Below are 16,067 nucleotides of genomic sequence, written 5' to 3'. Positions count from 1 at the left end.
GAAATAATAACATAAGAATGCAAAGATTTATCTAGATGATTATTTATCTATAATTATTACTTCATTACTTATAGGAAGTGATGAAAATAACTTAAATATCCAACAATGAAAGTGTGATTAATGAATTAGTGGGTTAAATGTTACATTCACATTTTTGTGGATTATTTAATGGCAGGAAAAATGCTCACAGTATAATAGAAAGTGAAAGAAGTAGGTTAAATAATGGCATATCCAGTAGGGTCCCAATTTAATTACTACATGTGATATGCACACATGTGTGTGTGTCTCTATAAAATATGCCAAAGCATAAAGTGTTCATTTATTGCATGGTTGATGATAGATGATTTACATTTCTGCTTTAACACTTTTACCCATTATGTAAATTACTATAGTGAGCATGTATTACACTTATAATAAAAAAGTTTAATGTAAAAGCCAAAAAATCATAATTTCAGGAAAATAAGAAAGACTAGAGTATGGCAACCATATCCACCTGGTCTTCAGAATTCTTTTGTCTATATAATTGTAACGTTGCCTCAGATGTCTATTTAATAGCTACGTAAACCACCAACTGCTAATCTAAAATTAATGAAAATGTATGCAAATTGTGTACCTATCTACCTGTATATAAACATATATGTACACACCATATCGATATACAGATAGAATCAAGAAAAGTAAAGTCTGGGACATTCATAATGTTTCAGATGTGATGTATTCAACATTATTTACTCAAAGAAATGATTGAACCCCCACATCTGAAACAAAAATCCCACATGAAATCTTATAAATGAAATGGTAAACCAACCAGATACGGAACTTCAAGTCTAGACTATAGGTTTTTATATATATATAGTTTATATAGAGGAATATAGTTTACATTATGAACTAGCCGATATGTGTATGTGTGCGCAGATTGGATATAAAACAAGAACTTCACCAATCAACACTCATCTTTACTACCCGCCATGGCCTCTGATAGAGCCTATTCTATTCAAAATCTTAAAAATGTCAATTGTGACTAATTGGTTTTATGATCATCTAATAAATTGTGACACACAGTTTGAAAAACTACCCTCTAGGGCAGGTCTCACTCCATAACTGGGACAGACGTGATGCACAAAGGCTCACATCCTCAAAACGAGAGGCTGGGCCAAAAAAAAAGTATCATCATGAAACATTATAAAAGCTGCTTTATATTTGCTTAGAAATTACAAAGAGCAATCGGAGTAGCTTTCGTGGAGTCAGAATGTCCTAAATGCAGGCAGAAGGGCCCAAACACACAGGGAAACTTTGCGGAGATAAAAGCAAATCTACTGTGTTCATTGGTTAGTCCCTCTATCCTATGCGTTTGCTTATCCATTTTTTTTCCCGGTACAATTATTTCTAAATATCTCATTACATTTGAAATTATGTTTCCTGTCTGCCTTTCCCACCAGACATGAACTCCTTATTCACTTTTGAATCCTTAGAGTCAAGCAAATTTCTGGCACAGAGACAGAAAGAAATTTGCCAACAAATTAAGGTCTAAGGGATTAATTGATAAATGAATAAATGAAGAAACCATGTGCTTTGAAATTTTGTTCTTCAATCTTGGGGCCAGAGTGGCACAACATAAGTGGAATGGGTTTATTCTTTTCCTTAATTAATGATAGGACATTAACAGCTTTTCTTTTTATTTTGGAGATAAGATCCTCAACAAAGTTAGGAAAGTTGTAAGAGCAACTTTCTCATTGAGCAACTCTACCATGGAGTTGCTCTCTTACCAATGAGACAGTGGGACAGTACTCAGATTTCTGATAAATTAATTAAGTGGAAATATTGAATGTTTAAAACAAAATTTCAGTTCTTTCCTATTTGCTCATCAACTTTTCATCCCTCCATCATCTTGTATTTGAGGACTAGATTTTTTTTAACCTTACATGTATACATCTATAGGTAGAGAAAGGAGCAGATTATCTACTTTCTGAAACTGGGAAATTTAAGAAATAGTTCTAGAACCACGCGTAAACCACAAACTGCTAAAATCCCAAAGCATCTTTTCCCCCAATCGCCAATTTAAATATTCTGCTAAAAGATTTCTTCCGGCCATTCTTCATATGAATGGTGAGACCACGAGTGCTTCCTCTGGAATTGAGCTTCCGATTCCCTTATTACCACATACACACCCCTGCTGCAGTGCTGCCTGACACTTTAAACCTGGGAAGTTACTGTAATGGGAACCGCATGGAAAACAGGAAACCTGGTCCGTACTAAACAGATGAAGAAAGGAAAAGTAGCTAATACATATAAAAAATTATAATTAAAATAGAGTTGCTATTCAGAAACAATGTGGAACTCTGGCAATTAGTGATGTAGGGAAAACAAAACTGAAAAATAGAGATTTCTCCACATTGTTTGGGGGTATCCATTATCATAGAGGGAGCCAGAAGGTTCATTAGAGGAAAACCATCAGATCATGACAGAGAATGTCTTTCTCATACAACATTTCCTACTGTTTCTCTAAAAGGAGAAATTTGAAAACAATGTCTTTGGGCACACACCCCTCCCTTCCCAATACACCCCCTCCCAATACACCCAATACATGCACATGCACACCGACACACACACACACACACACACACACACACACACACACACACACACCAGTCAAGTTTTCCTTCTTTGTTGTTAAGTGATGATGCAAATATGGGGCTTGATGTACACTTAGAATAAATTGCTAAGTGTTCTGTGAACGAATAAAGCAACAAAGGAATAAATGATAGCAGAAAATCTATTTCTCTCACGTATTGCTTTGGTTTTGCTGTCTAGGGAATGAAGCTATGTCTGAGTGAAAGATGACACAGAATGAGCTAAATCATTTGAAGAAAGCTTCATGGAGATAAAACCCAAGAACTCCATTACTTTACAAAATTCTTATCTTGAAGCTGGAAAAGAAACTATTTCTCAATTGTTTATAATAACAATGTTATACCAGTTCTTCCTAGATCATTTACTTGAATAAATGGAAAGTTTTCCTGTGTCTGGATGAAATCACTGGTATCAACTTTTGCACTTTCTCATAGACACTGTGAAAAGCAGCACCGTGATTTCAAGCCTCAGAAGGAAACACAAAGAAATGAATGAATTTCACAGAACAGTAAAGTCACAGACTCTGATATGTGTCATTACAATTGTATTCAAAAGTGGTCATTCTTCTTGTGGAGAATGGCAATTTCAGTACTGCTGTGATTATCATTTTAGGGTTCTCTTTTATTCGAGTGTTCTTCGTATTTCAGAGGAGATATTTTTGTGAGTTTTCTTTTCCCCATAACACCACACTCGTTACTATTCAATAAGAACCACATGATGTTAAGCGCTCGAATAACTCTAGGTTGACATTTTTCTTAAACTGAAAGGGCAAGATGGCCGCCGCAGCGACCTGATTGGCTAATTACCCCGGAAGCTGTGAGAGGGGAACGTTTTTGGGCTCCAGGATCTGAACACAAACATGGCTAATGTGGGGTTTTCACTGCCATCCAGGTTAAGTGTTACATGTGTTATGGATGCCAGTTCAATGGAATTCCATATCTTCTACTCCACAAACATCTTCACTTTTAAAAATTTAGTACCCAAACTTAATTTCAGGATTTTGAGCTCTGCTAAAATAAAACGTATCCAACTGATTTTAAACAGCTTTGAGAACCATTTAGGAAATCTGGAATTCATAGGCGTTTCTGCTATGGTTTTTCCTATATTACATAAAATGGTCATTTCTCCCATTGCAGTAGAAGAAAAGAATGTGATTATTGTAGAACTTGGAATTTTGGGTTTTAACCATGATCCAACACAAACGGCTGTGGTTTAGGGGAACTTAACCTATTCTAAACTCGACATCCTGAGCTGGAATTAATTGTTCATTAGAAGGCAGAAAGAGTTCTTTTTTTTTTTTTTCACTCTAATGTAAGTAGAGCATAGGGTTGACATATTTTGGGAAAAAATGTGGTTTTGAACTTTCTTTTTCTGCTTCTTGGTATTCAGGGTTGGGTTTAAGCCAGAGATAGGCTAGCTTATTTGATTATGGCAAAAAAGAATGATTTCATTTTGACTTTTACAGAGATCTCATACTATTTACCATTGGGTTAAAAAAATGTCAGAGTGCTAATTAAAGAGTAGTTCCACAGAGGCAAGTCTGTATTGTGCTTATAAGCAAATACTCAGAGTTTCCCTTTCTTTCAAACATCTCATGCAAGAAAAAGTATCTAAACAGCTGCCACAGCCACGCTCTTTCTCCTTCTGTTTCCACCAGGAGTTGTTAGCACAGGTTAGAAGATCAGCTTGCTAATGGTTGTGTGACTATGGTGCAGAGTCTTAAAACCTTAATTTTCTCATCTGTAAAATGGGACTAAAAATACCTACCTCCTGGATTTGTTGCCTGGAATAATTTATATAAGGTATATAAAGTGTTCGCACACATCTGTCAGAGTCAGTACTGAGTAAGTGATGTCATTTTTGTCATTCATCAGGCTGTAGCATAATTTATTGAGTAAATAATTTGTATATATTCTCTTTGTATTCCCCCCTGCCTCCTATTTTTGAAGTCATTAACTAGACCTGACCTCGGTATTTCTTTGCTTCGGGGGTTTTTGTACAGCTGAAAGCAGAAGCCTCTTTCTTCTGGTCTTGGTCTTTGATTTTAGTATAAGCTCATTAAAGAGATTAGCTGTGCCCTCAGGGTCAGGGATGAAAGGAGCGCACTTTTGAAGAAAAAGTTTGTGGGTGGGAAAGAGGGAAATAGTTATTGACCTTTTGACCAACGGACTTTGCCAAAAGTGTCTTGCAACGGAGGCCGGACGGTCACCACCTGAAGGGACTGTGGGTTACCTCAGTGGTAACCAGAGTGTGCGTAACCGGAAGGCCTCCCTCCCAACTGTTTTGTGTGTTGTATAATGTCCCAGGACTCTGGAATAACGGAAGAGGTTCAGCTCCTCTGAGATAGAAGCGTTATGACTGAGACAGAAGGGTTATTTGGCTAATGGAATATATGATTTCTCAAAACCTCAGTATGTGCCCCATTTAGAAAATCCTCACATTTGTTGAACACTTACTACATGCCAGACACAATTCTAAATGCTTTACATGGAATAATCATTTAATTGTCACAATATTTATATGAGATCTGTGAGAATGAGATCCTAGTTTGAAAAAGACTGAGAGGTTTAAAAAAACAGCCCAAATGTGCCCAGTCAGTAAGTGTGACCCAGCCTGGATGTGAACATAAGCAATCTGATTTCAGGGTCCGTGCTCTCACACAAGAGGCTCAAACGCTTCTCACACCTGTGATAGTAGTAGGTATAAAATTCAGGACATCCGTAGGTTTAGAAGGACTGGATGGGAAGACAGGCGTAGTTTACCGTAGCTGTCTTCAGGGCAGAATTTTAGTCACGACGTGCTCCATGTTAGTTGCAGGAAATGGCCTTGGGGTACAGCCACAGAGGGCAGACTAAGAAACAAGACGTTTCCTTTCTGGGAGGTGAGGGCGGTTCATAGGAGAAATCAGTGCAGCGCAATGCCCATGGGGATCCAGTCAGATTGGGGAATATGGGGAATTGGCTCCATACATAAAAGTGCCGAAGAAACTTCGGGCTGTGGAGGGACACCAAGGTCTCAGCCATGGGCCCTTGCCCCTCCAGGTCATGAAGAGACAGTTGCGAGTGCTAGAACCCATCAACCCTTCTCCGGCTCCTTCCTCCCACACTCGCCTTACAGTGCCTAATTCTGCACTTCATTAGGGTGAATCAAATATCTTCTTTAAACGGAGAAGTCTTTTAAGGAATGTTAAGAGCCTTAATGGGTTAGATTATTTGCATCCTCACCCTCCCGAAGTGTAGCTGAGATGAACTGTCTGAGAGAAAGGAACTTCGAGGGAGGAGGGGTTGGGGCAGAGAGAGAACTTTGGATTCCTGAACAGTCTTGGGGAAAAGGTGCGTCTAAGTGGGGTGCCATGATGGGGAGGTCGGGGTGATTAAAGTTCAGGAAACCTGGGGAGATACTCCTAAAGACTGGCAGATCAGAAAGGGCTAGAGAAGATCTCAAAGGTGTATCCAGGAAGGAGGAAAGACAGGAATTTCCTTCTCTTCCCCCTAACTCAGATGGTCCCCTGCTGCTGGGCTCCTTGGTTATTGTCTGATTGGCACCAGGCTATTGGATTGTAGTGGGCTTTTGCAGACTGGTTTGGGACCCGACAACCAATCATTTTATTCCCCCCATAGGAAAACCATTCCCAGTGCCAAATTGCCAATTTCTAAATAGTTTCTGAAACACAGTTTATTTCTATGTTGGGGATTGCCTATAAACACATTGCCTTCTTTCAAAATGATTCACACTATATTTAAAAGTGAGAAATTCACTTATATGATCCCCCATATAGCTAATATGTCCACACATTCTTATGAAAGCTACATTGGAATATAAAGGACTAAAACTATCAAAGAGAAAAAAATCTTCAATTTATTTTGTACTCCTTTTCCTCAAATTTTCACTATTTCCTGAAATCAAAGTGAGCAAGTCCCAAATTCTCAGCTGGTATTTGATGCTTCACCAACATCAAGTTGATCAAACCTCATGCCCTTCTGATATCTACCTAATTCATAAACATAATGTGTGTTCTTCTCTTCTCTCTGCCTTAGTACCCCTCCACTCCTTAGTTCAGTTGTTTTAGGAAATCAGGGAAAACACTAACCTGTTGATGGAGGGACATACTGGGAAGGAAATGTTTATGGAGCTAATGAGGGTTGTCAACTGAGAAGGGGTTGGTCATCCTACGGTAGAAGCTAAATTACAATAGCTACTAGTTGCACACATTCGATGGTTCTAATTCTTTATCTCCATCTTTGAAGATTTTTAAAATACACCCTTTCTTTAAAAATTATGACATAATTGACCTATAACATTGTATGTATTAGTTTTAGGTGTATGACATAATGATTTGACATATGTATATAGAATATATATATATATATATTTTTAATGATTTTATTTATTCATTTGACAGACAGATCACAAGCAGGCAGAGAGGCAGGCAGAGAGAGGAGGAAGCAGGCTCCCCGCCAGGCAGAGAGCCCGATGTGGGGCTCGATCCCAGGACCCTGGGACCATGACCTGAGCCGAAGGCAGAGGCTTTAACCCACTGAGCCACCCAGGCGCCCCTAGAATATATTTTTATCACAAAACAACAATCCATGAGGTTATACATAGAGCAATTCCACCCAAAGAAAGTCACTTTTAGTCCTTTCAAAGAATTCTCTTGCCTCCCCCTGGGCCAAATTCCTAGGTCTGGGGTGAATCAAAATGTCACTTGCCTACCTAAATAAGTAGTCAGAGGTCTGGTAATTTCTCATGAATAATGCAGTAAAACCATCTGGGTGCCTGGGATAGCTTAAAGATCCGGGACCAGCAGACTAAAATAAATCTTTCTCCTTTTACCAATAATGGCAGCAAGTTTAAGATTGATAAGAGGTCTGCTTTTTCTAACGATAAAGAGGAAAATACATGAAGGGAAAGGTCTTTTCTTTTTCTTTCCTTAAAACTCAAGATGAGGAGAGTTTATACTGTTATTAATCAGAAATTATAGTAGACAACTCCGAACCGTGCCTGACATCCCTCTTCCCTTCCCCTGTTAATTAGCACCTTGATCTTCCTATGGGGACTACCTCTTCATCTAGACTCATTTATGGGATTTGTGTAGGCCTGATCCTACTTTGTGGTTTCAGGGTGACCTCGTGACCTAGTTCTGGCCAGTAACAGTACTGCATCTTTCTCGCCAAGGGAGTTCAGAAGTGGGCATGTGACCCAGGCTGAGTCAAGAGGCCATTCAGGATTGCATCGAATATCAGGTCTAAGACTTCCTGGACGTGCAGAGGGTGAGACAATCTCCTTTGATAAAGGTGTTGGGTTGGAGCTGCCACTGGTTGTCTCACTACCATATGAGGGAACTCCCTGAGAATGGTGCCTATAAAGAGAATAACGATGGGGGCACCTGGGTGGCTCAGTGGGTTAAGCCTTTGCCTTCAGCTCAGGTCATGGTCCCAGGGTCCTGGGATCAAGCCCCACATCGGACTCTTTGCTCAGCGGGAAGCCTGCTTCCTCCTCTCTCTCTCTGCTTGCCTCTCCAACTACTTGAGATCTCTGTGTGTCAAAAAAAAAAAAAAAAAAAAAAGAGAATAATGATGGAGCTGGATCCAGCTTTGCCTGAAGTCAGATACACCTACGGATTTTAAAGTTATACAGGCCAACAAAATTTCCCTTTTTGCTTAGGCCAGTTTGAGTCAGATTTATGTTCTTTTATGACTTAAGAGCCATTCACTAATCTAGAATTTTTCACCAGCATCCTCAGTTGGTTTTTGTTTTGTTTTGTTTTGTTTTTCAGATATCTTTAAGGTTCAGAGAGGGAAAATACAGACAACTCAATTCTGGTGTTGGACCATTGACAGCAGGAACTCATTTCTCTTATCCCTCATATTTAGAAAATAACCTTCTGATAGTTTTTACACTTGTGTGGCTATTACACATTCCATCTTAAATCCCTTTCATAAGATGGTTAGCATGATCGCATCTTGCTCTCTCTTTCCTCTGACTGCAGAATTCACCAGATGTGTCTTTCTTGTCTAGACCGCTGCCAACCATGTTTCTTCAAGTTGGCTCCTAGGCCATCTTCAGGATAGGGTGAGCCAATCTTTCAGAGTGAATCCATTTATTCACCCAACCATCACCTGAACCAGTCCCCTTGGCCAGAAAGGTACATGACCGTGTATTCTACGACAGTGGAAGTTTCAGTACCTCCTTCCTGTCTATGTGTCTATAAGCCCCTTTCATAGATACAAATTCTAATTTAGCCAGAGAGTTAAAAAGAGGAGGAAGCATACGGTATATGCCATGTGGCTCTTGAAAAAAGACAATAATAAAGGTACTGATATTTTTAGAAAACTCAGGAGCCATCCCGTTTCTGAAATTACTTGCAGGATCTTCATGCTGCCGTTAAATAAGCAGATCATTTTTATCTGCTAATAAAAAATACCCCAGTCTGTTGCCAGAGGACTGTGATTGTCTTAACAAGTTTTACAGAAAATAACATACCAGGAGATAACAGGTATTATGTTTTCTTTTGGCAAATATTAACACTTAACAGTTAGCATATCTTGCTTACTTAATTGGGCCTATAAAAACTCGCCAGGCCGTTTCACTTCCCACCATTGAAATTCTCTCCACTTGTTCTTTACAGCTTTTCAGAGCCTCCCTGGGAAAACAGCTCCAGAACAGGCTGGCTGAAAAGATTTTTAAGGTCTCATGTCCATATTTACAAACCTTGCAATCTGTGTGTGTGTTCATTTATTTGAACACAAATGAAGTGAATAAATCAGAAGCTCCTTTGGGAAAAAGAAAACCACCAAATCTATGAGAAAAGGAACCAAATCTGTCCGCTGAGGCAACTCCTGAATGACTCTATGGAGTCCCCCGCAGCCCTGGCCACACACCCTGCCTTCAGCGGAAGGAGCTGCTGCTGCTGAGCTCGTCGAGAAGCCAAGACGTTCTCTACTAAAGAATTTCTCACATATGTTATTGTCCTTTTATTCATTTTGCCTCTGCTCTCTGTATTCCTGGCTAGTCTGTGAGTTCTTCCAAGGTAGAGATAATACTCTATTCTTGGATTGGCACCTGGCCTATGTGAAAATTTGATCAGAGCCATAGACAAAAGAGAGGGAGAGGCAAGGGCTGTGGGAGCAAGTGGGAACCCAAGAGAGCAGTGGGAAAAGCCTTCAGCTTGGAGCCACCGGACAGAGAACTGCCTATAGGATAGCCTGGGAAAATGAGAAAGTCCGAGGTAGGCCAAGGATAGAATTATGAGTCCCAACGACAACAACATATTTTTAAAAATATTCATAGATTGTACTAATCTTTCCAGTGATTGCTTTACTAATTTTGGCTTTGAAGACTTCTGTGAGCCTACTTTAATTCCGTCTGGTCAACTAAAAGCAGTTCTGAGGTAACTTATCTTCCTAATTTCCTTCTCCATAGTTCAGAAGCTTCCCAATCTAGGGGGACTCTAGAATATTTGTAGGCCTCTACATCTGAGGTACTAGGTCCAGGAAGTTCTGAGTCCATGAAAGTCATTTTTTTTTTTTAAAGATTTAATGTATTTATTTAACAGAATGAGAGAGAGAGAGAGATTACAAGTAGGCAGAGCAGCAGCCAGAGAGGGGAGGAAGCAGGCTCCCTGCCAAGCAGAGAGCCCGATACGGGGCTCGATCCCAGGACCCTGAGATCATGACCTGAGCTGAAGACAGAGGCTTAACCCACTGAGCCACCCAGGCGCCCCATGAAAGTCATTTTTGATGATGCTGGTCCATGTCATGATTTCGTTAGAGAAGTTGAACTACTTTGCTTACCGCAATGATTGGAATCAATGTCCTATTTTTAGGATCGTGGACAGATACCTTGATAATTACACAGAAAAGCACCTAGCCACCCTCCCTTGGGCCCCTCTTCTTTTTTACGGATTGGTGACCCAATTTTAACAAGCACCCCCCTCGTGATGCTGAAGACCAGACTGATCAGGAACCACAGTCTCAAGAAAAGCAGCCATGTTAGGTCTGGATGACAAGCAGGAATGAAGCGCTAACTTTCTAAACTTGCTCTCCTAGATCTGACCAGAAGTAGCAAGACCACAGTGTGATTTGTCAGGCCTGCACTGGACAAAAGATACTAGTGTTTTCCCTTGGCTTGTGGAGGGGCAGAGAAAGGGCTGAGATTCTCCTCCCTGGTTTGGAGTCTCTCAGATGGTCACAGAGAGCACTAGGCTTTTATGACAGAGCACTTTGCAAGCATCCCTTTGGGACGCCCTAGTCCCCACTCATCTCAGAAACGTAAAATCACTTTTGGCAACGCTCAGTATACTTGAGCATGGGAAACACAAATTAAAAGAGATACTTCTTTACTCCCTAGATTGTCTGGTTCCACATTTGCTTGGAATAAAACCAGAATCATCAAGATAGAGAGGACTTGAGTGGATGGGTTATCTATTTCAAGTTTGGTGAGGGTCAGGGGAAACCTGAAGTCTCGTGAAGGTTAAGCATTTTCAACCTTTCCGCTTGGTGTAAGGAGAGCACCTAAAATAAGGTCAAAAGAACCAGAACTGCTTCATCTAAAATTACTTGCCTTACTTTGCTCATAGTTGTTCGTGGTGACATTGAGATGGAGGACTTTCCCACGCCCTGGACATGGTGGTCTGTTTTGGTTACGGTGGAAAAAACTTCCTTTTTTTTATTGCTTGTTTGTTTGATTGAGGGAGCAGAGCCTTATGTATACAGTCTGTCATCAAAGTTAATACATTGATCTCAATTAAGTTTAAAATGAAGTGAATTGTTATCTAAATTGTTATTCTGGGGAAATCTTTCTCTTCCGTTACCGAGAGTCGAAGCGACCAGTTGCCCCATCACTATAAATGCCATTCTGTTTAATCCTAACATCTGTAATAAAACCAACAAAAAGTTCTGTGTTCTGACCTCTAGTTACAAAGTGCCTATCTCTGGAAGAGGCCAGAGCCATTTGGTTGGAGACCGCCAATCCTTACTTCGCATTTCTGATTAAACGCCATCGTACCAGGAAGCATCTACTGAGCCGAGGAGTGTCAGGGACTCTGCACACCAGCGGTGGGTACCGCGGCTGCTTCCTTTCAAACACTAGCACAAAAGTGGGAGGTTCCACGCCTGAGAAGCCACAGCACTGAAGTGAGAAACAGAAGGAATCCGCCTGGTTGCTGGACTCTGCTCTCCCAACCCTGATCTTGTGAGCACATGAGTGTGAAAATAAGGAAAGGAAACTTTCCCTTAATAGATTCGTCCTTCACAAGAACTGGTGTCTTTAGTGGCCACCAGGGATAAGAGAGTTCCTTGTGTGGTTCTCAAAGCAGCACTAAAAATGGTCGTAGGAGGCAGTAACCATCAAAGAGGGTGAGTGAGAGCCGGCCTCATGGCAAGGACATCACTATCACCATGGACAGCTCTGCTCCAATAATGTGAGTAACGGGAGCTGAGATTTATTGAACACCAACTCAGTGGCGGGCACCTGCTCTAAGTATGTGACATGTACTTTAATCCAGCTCTCAGCACTCTCCACTGGTATTTTTGTGGATGCTCCAAAGTTAAGTGTGTTTTGTTGGTATAGCTGTGCCTTCTTGAAAAAGAGAAGAGAATGAATCACGCCTCCTGGAAAAACCCACAGAAGCTCTCTTTAGAGGTCACAGTCTTCTTTTCTGCTCACAAATGTTGAAGGATTTGGCAAAATACAAAAGCTGTTCTTATCTCAAAGTAAACGTCTCTTAGCATACTGGTGAGATGGGCAAAATGGGAATTACTCAGATGCCATATACACACAACTGGTGGCTCTGAGGATGACCATTCTGAGATTTACTTCTAATATCCTTTCCCAAAGGAAAGATGGTTTGCGTCGCATAGTCTGTTAATGCTTGCCCAGATTCTGAAGCCCAAGCGATGGGAGGCCAGGATCAAGGCTCAGTAGATTCCTTGTCCTCTTTAAAATAGCGACCATCTGCTCCGCCCTAACACGTTGGTATACAAGTCCAACAGAGAGTAAATACGAAAGCAATTAAAATAAACTACTGTGCATTAGTGTGGTTTGATTTACGTAAACAACTTCTGTGGGACAAGATGGCTGTGGTTTGGGTAATGCTCGTATCTGTGAAACTCAAGTAAGCTAAATATAGCTTGGTACGTATAGAACATTCTTAGCCATGTTCTTCTGCAAGAAACTATCTCAGTTGAGACGAATTCAATGATTAGAATGAGGCCCGGACTTACCCAGTGAAGGTCATAATCTAGCCTCGCTCTTCCCTCGTCGTCCTCATATAAGGTGAATCCTTCCCTCCGGGCCTGATAATACTCTTTCCGCAACTTCTGGATGCGGTCCGTGCTCCCACTCGCAGGCCGGCCACTGCGGGACATAACCACACAAACACACTCACATGGCATTCTTCATCCTGGGGAGTCACTTTTTGGTCTTATTAAAGGAGCTGACATCTAAATTGGGAGGATTCAACAATGTAATTCAAGTATGCTAGGAAAACCATAAAATCAGTAATGAAAGTGAGCAAAAAATGGTCTTTATATAAATACATTTAGCTCCAAGGGTCAAAACACCTGACTTGGGATTAATAAATTCCTTTTGAGCGAAAAAGTACGATAAGGTCCTGACCTTTAGAGCAATTAAAAGAGCCATCTCTTTTTTCTTACAGTCATCTCCACGCAATTTGGCTAAATTTTAATATAGTTTTTTCATTTTCTCCAATAAGAAGCTGCCAAATTGAGACCAGTTGTTTGACCTGAAGATGGGATGTGGCATGGAGTTGGCATGCGCCAGTCTTCACGTCAGTGACACCGATGCATTGCTAAAGTGGGGGGGAGCATACGTGTCAGCATATGGGCCCACAGGGCATAGGGAAAGCAAAGAAGGCGGAGGCCACATCAAGAAATTAAAAGAAAAATTAAAGAAATGGGTGATAGTGGAAGATTCCATCTTCATTACTTGTCCCGATTCTCCTCTCTCTACTCTAGTCTCTCCCTTCTCTTAGGAATTACAGTTTCTCAGCGACTCATCCGTGCAACCCCAAACTGGTCAGCCAGTGGCTCCCTTTTAACTCGGATTAGTCACGATCGTTTCAACAGAACCAACATCATGGGATACAATTCCGGGCCGGGAAAAAAGAGGAGAATGCTAGGCACATTTCAACAACCGTTCAACTTCTTTGGTTCATCTGAGACATAAGCGAGTGTCCTATTGTGCCAGAGCTTGTGTTAAGATCTAGGAAAGTGAAGACAAACAGTTCATAGTCCTTGTCTGCAAAAAGCACATGGTCTGGAAGGAGGGGACTGAAAGGCATACAGAAGGCTACAGTCCAGGTGCTACAACAGCAGTCTAATAAGGGACTGTGGACTGCTTAAACCGTCAGGGGGAGAGCGGGGCCATGGAAGAAGATTATGGAAAGCTCCACAGAGGAGGGGACACCTTAGCGAGTCTAGAAGGATATATAGGGGCTCAATGGCTGGACAAGTGGGATGAGGAAATTTCAGGAGAGGAAATTTCAGGTAGAGGGAACGGTGATACAGACGACAGAAATGAGAAGGCATCTCGATTTGGGGGAACAGATGCAAATAAGTCCATGTGGGCAAGCAGTGATCTTCAACTTCTTCTGTCCTGCCTCACACATCTCAGGCAACCCATGTTCCCTTCCCTTTCTCATTTAGGGAGCCAGTTAGAATACAAATGAGTGCTGGTGACTTGAGGGACATTTTGAATTTACTCTAATCAATGACAAGTATATCACCTGCAAATTTGGGTACTTGAACTCAATTCATAGCAACATGTTAATCATAAGGACACTTGTGTTTGATGGGTGGGTGAGAACCACTGCTCTGGTAGACAGGGTAGATGGGAGGGGGCAGCGAGGAGGGACAGATGAGACTGAGAAGGCAAGAAAGGGACCCACTGTGAAGAGCTGGGCACGCCAGAAGATTCCTCATGGAGCTGTAAGTTTAAGTGAGACTTCACATTAAAGGAGATATCAGAAAGCCACAGAAAGAAGTCATCTACTATTTGGTGAAACAATTTTGAAGCTAGACTTGTAAACTATAAAAAGAAAATGGTGAGTGAACATCCTTTGGAGGAAAAGCGTTCTTCCCCAACTAGATCGTAAGTTAACTGGTGATGTCTTACAATATCTCTACCAAGTTAGCATAGGGTTCTGGGCTTCCTACGCATTCCACAGACATGCAGCAGTCCATGCCTTTTATTAAAAAAAGACAAACCCCTGGGGATCACATATCTTTATTTTTCTTCAATATGTATTTAAAAACACTCAAGACAGTTTTGTTTCTTCACTAGGCTTTTCTTAAAGTAAAAGTTTTTCCAAGAAAAAAGCAGAATGAGACCTATAAATACAGAGAACATTCTGGTGGTTGCCAGAGGAGAGGGAGTGGAGAGAGGGGCAAAATGGGTAAAGGGGACTGGGTGGTAGAGGCTTCCCGTTATGGAGTGAAGAAGCCATGGCGATGAAAGGCACAGCCTAGGGAACATACTCGACGGTACTGGAACAGCATTGCATGGTGACAGATGGGAGCCACTCTTGTGGCGAGCACAGCACAACACAGAGTGGCTGAATCACTCTGCTGGACACCTGAAACTAAGGTACCACTGTGCGTCAGCTACACTCAAGTAAAAAAAAAAAAAAATTAAGAAGTTTTTGTACATTTGAAAAAGATAACAATAAGAAAAAAAATGGAAGGTCTGCTATGCTTTTGTGAACAATGTGAGGGCAGGCAAGGCAGGCCAGGTCTCTGAGGACCAGCTTCCTTTCCTCTTGAGGACTGTGAGCTGTCCATGGCGCCCGTGTGCAGTGCACGGGCTTCTGCTGATGACGTGAACGTGTAAGCTAGGCTCAAACTCACCAGATGAGTTCAATCAACGCGGTGCAGACATTGCATACATAATCTATTAGTTTACTCAAAGAAACTGAAGCACTGAATTCAAGCAGAATGAAGTCATCAGTAATAAAGGAAAAAAAATGATAAGGCACTGTTTTAAAACTCCCCACAATTTTCCTACATTTGTGGTGGAAAAAAAAATCATATTCAGACTATAAACTATTCTTCCATATGCCTATAAATACATAAATTTAAAAATATGGGTCTGATCAGATTTTAGTTCTCAAATAGAGGGAACGGAGCAAGAATACAAAATCAGCTGTTTAGGATTCAGAAAATCCCCTATGGCTGACAGGAACATGACTATTTACCCAGAAAAGAAATCTGGCCTTAGAGAAAAAGCAGCAAAAAAGTCTAGAAAGTCATGGACCATCTAAGTGCAAAACATGCTGCATCTTCTTCCTGGTATGAATATTTTAAAGAAAATGTGGGATACGGTGCAAACCTTTCATAAGGACCCCAGACTACATCTCACCCTTGTCTCTCTTTTTTTTTTTCTCTCCAGTCCTCATCCTGCCCTTAGTAACTATATCA

General features: G+C 41.0%; 1 protein-coding gene across 2 annotated transcripts in view; it reads right to left on the bottom strand.

Annotated features, from left to right (window-relative positions):
- Positions 1-16,067, bottom strand: part of PARD3B (par-3 family cell polarity regulator beta) — a 1,055,741-nt gene that overhangs the window by 90,254 nt on the left and 949,420 nt on the right. For both annotated transcript variants that reach the window (XM_046019094.1, XM_046019095.1), the window contains one exon: positions 12,855-12,987. In XM_046019094.1, the coding sequence (XP_045875050.1) occupies positions 12,855-12,987 (133 nt within the window). The remainder of the gene's footprint in view (positions 1-12,854; positions 12,988-16,067) is intronic.

Source organism: Meles meles, chromosome 9, assembly GCF_922984935.1.
Source record: "Meles meles chromosome 9, mMelMel3.1 paternal haplotype, whole genome shotgun sequence".
Lineage (NCBI taxonomy): Eukaryota > Metazoa > Chordata > Mammalia > Carnivora > Mustelidae > Meles > Meles meles.
Note: the sequence above shows the minus strand (reverse complement) of the source record. Positions and strands in the feature narration are given on the sequence as shown.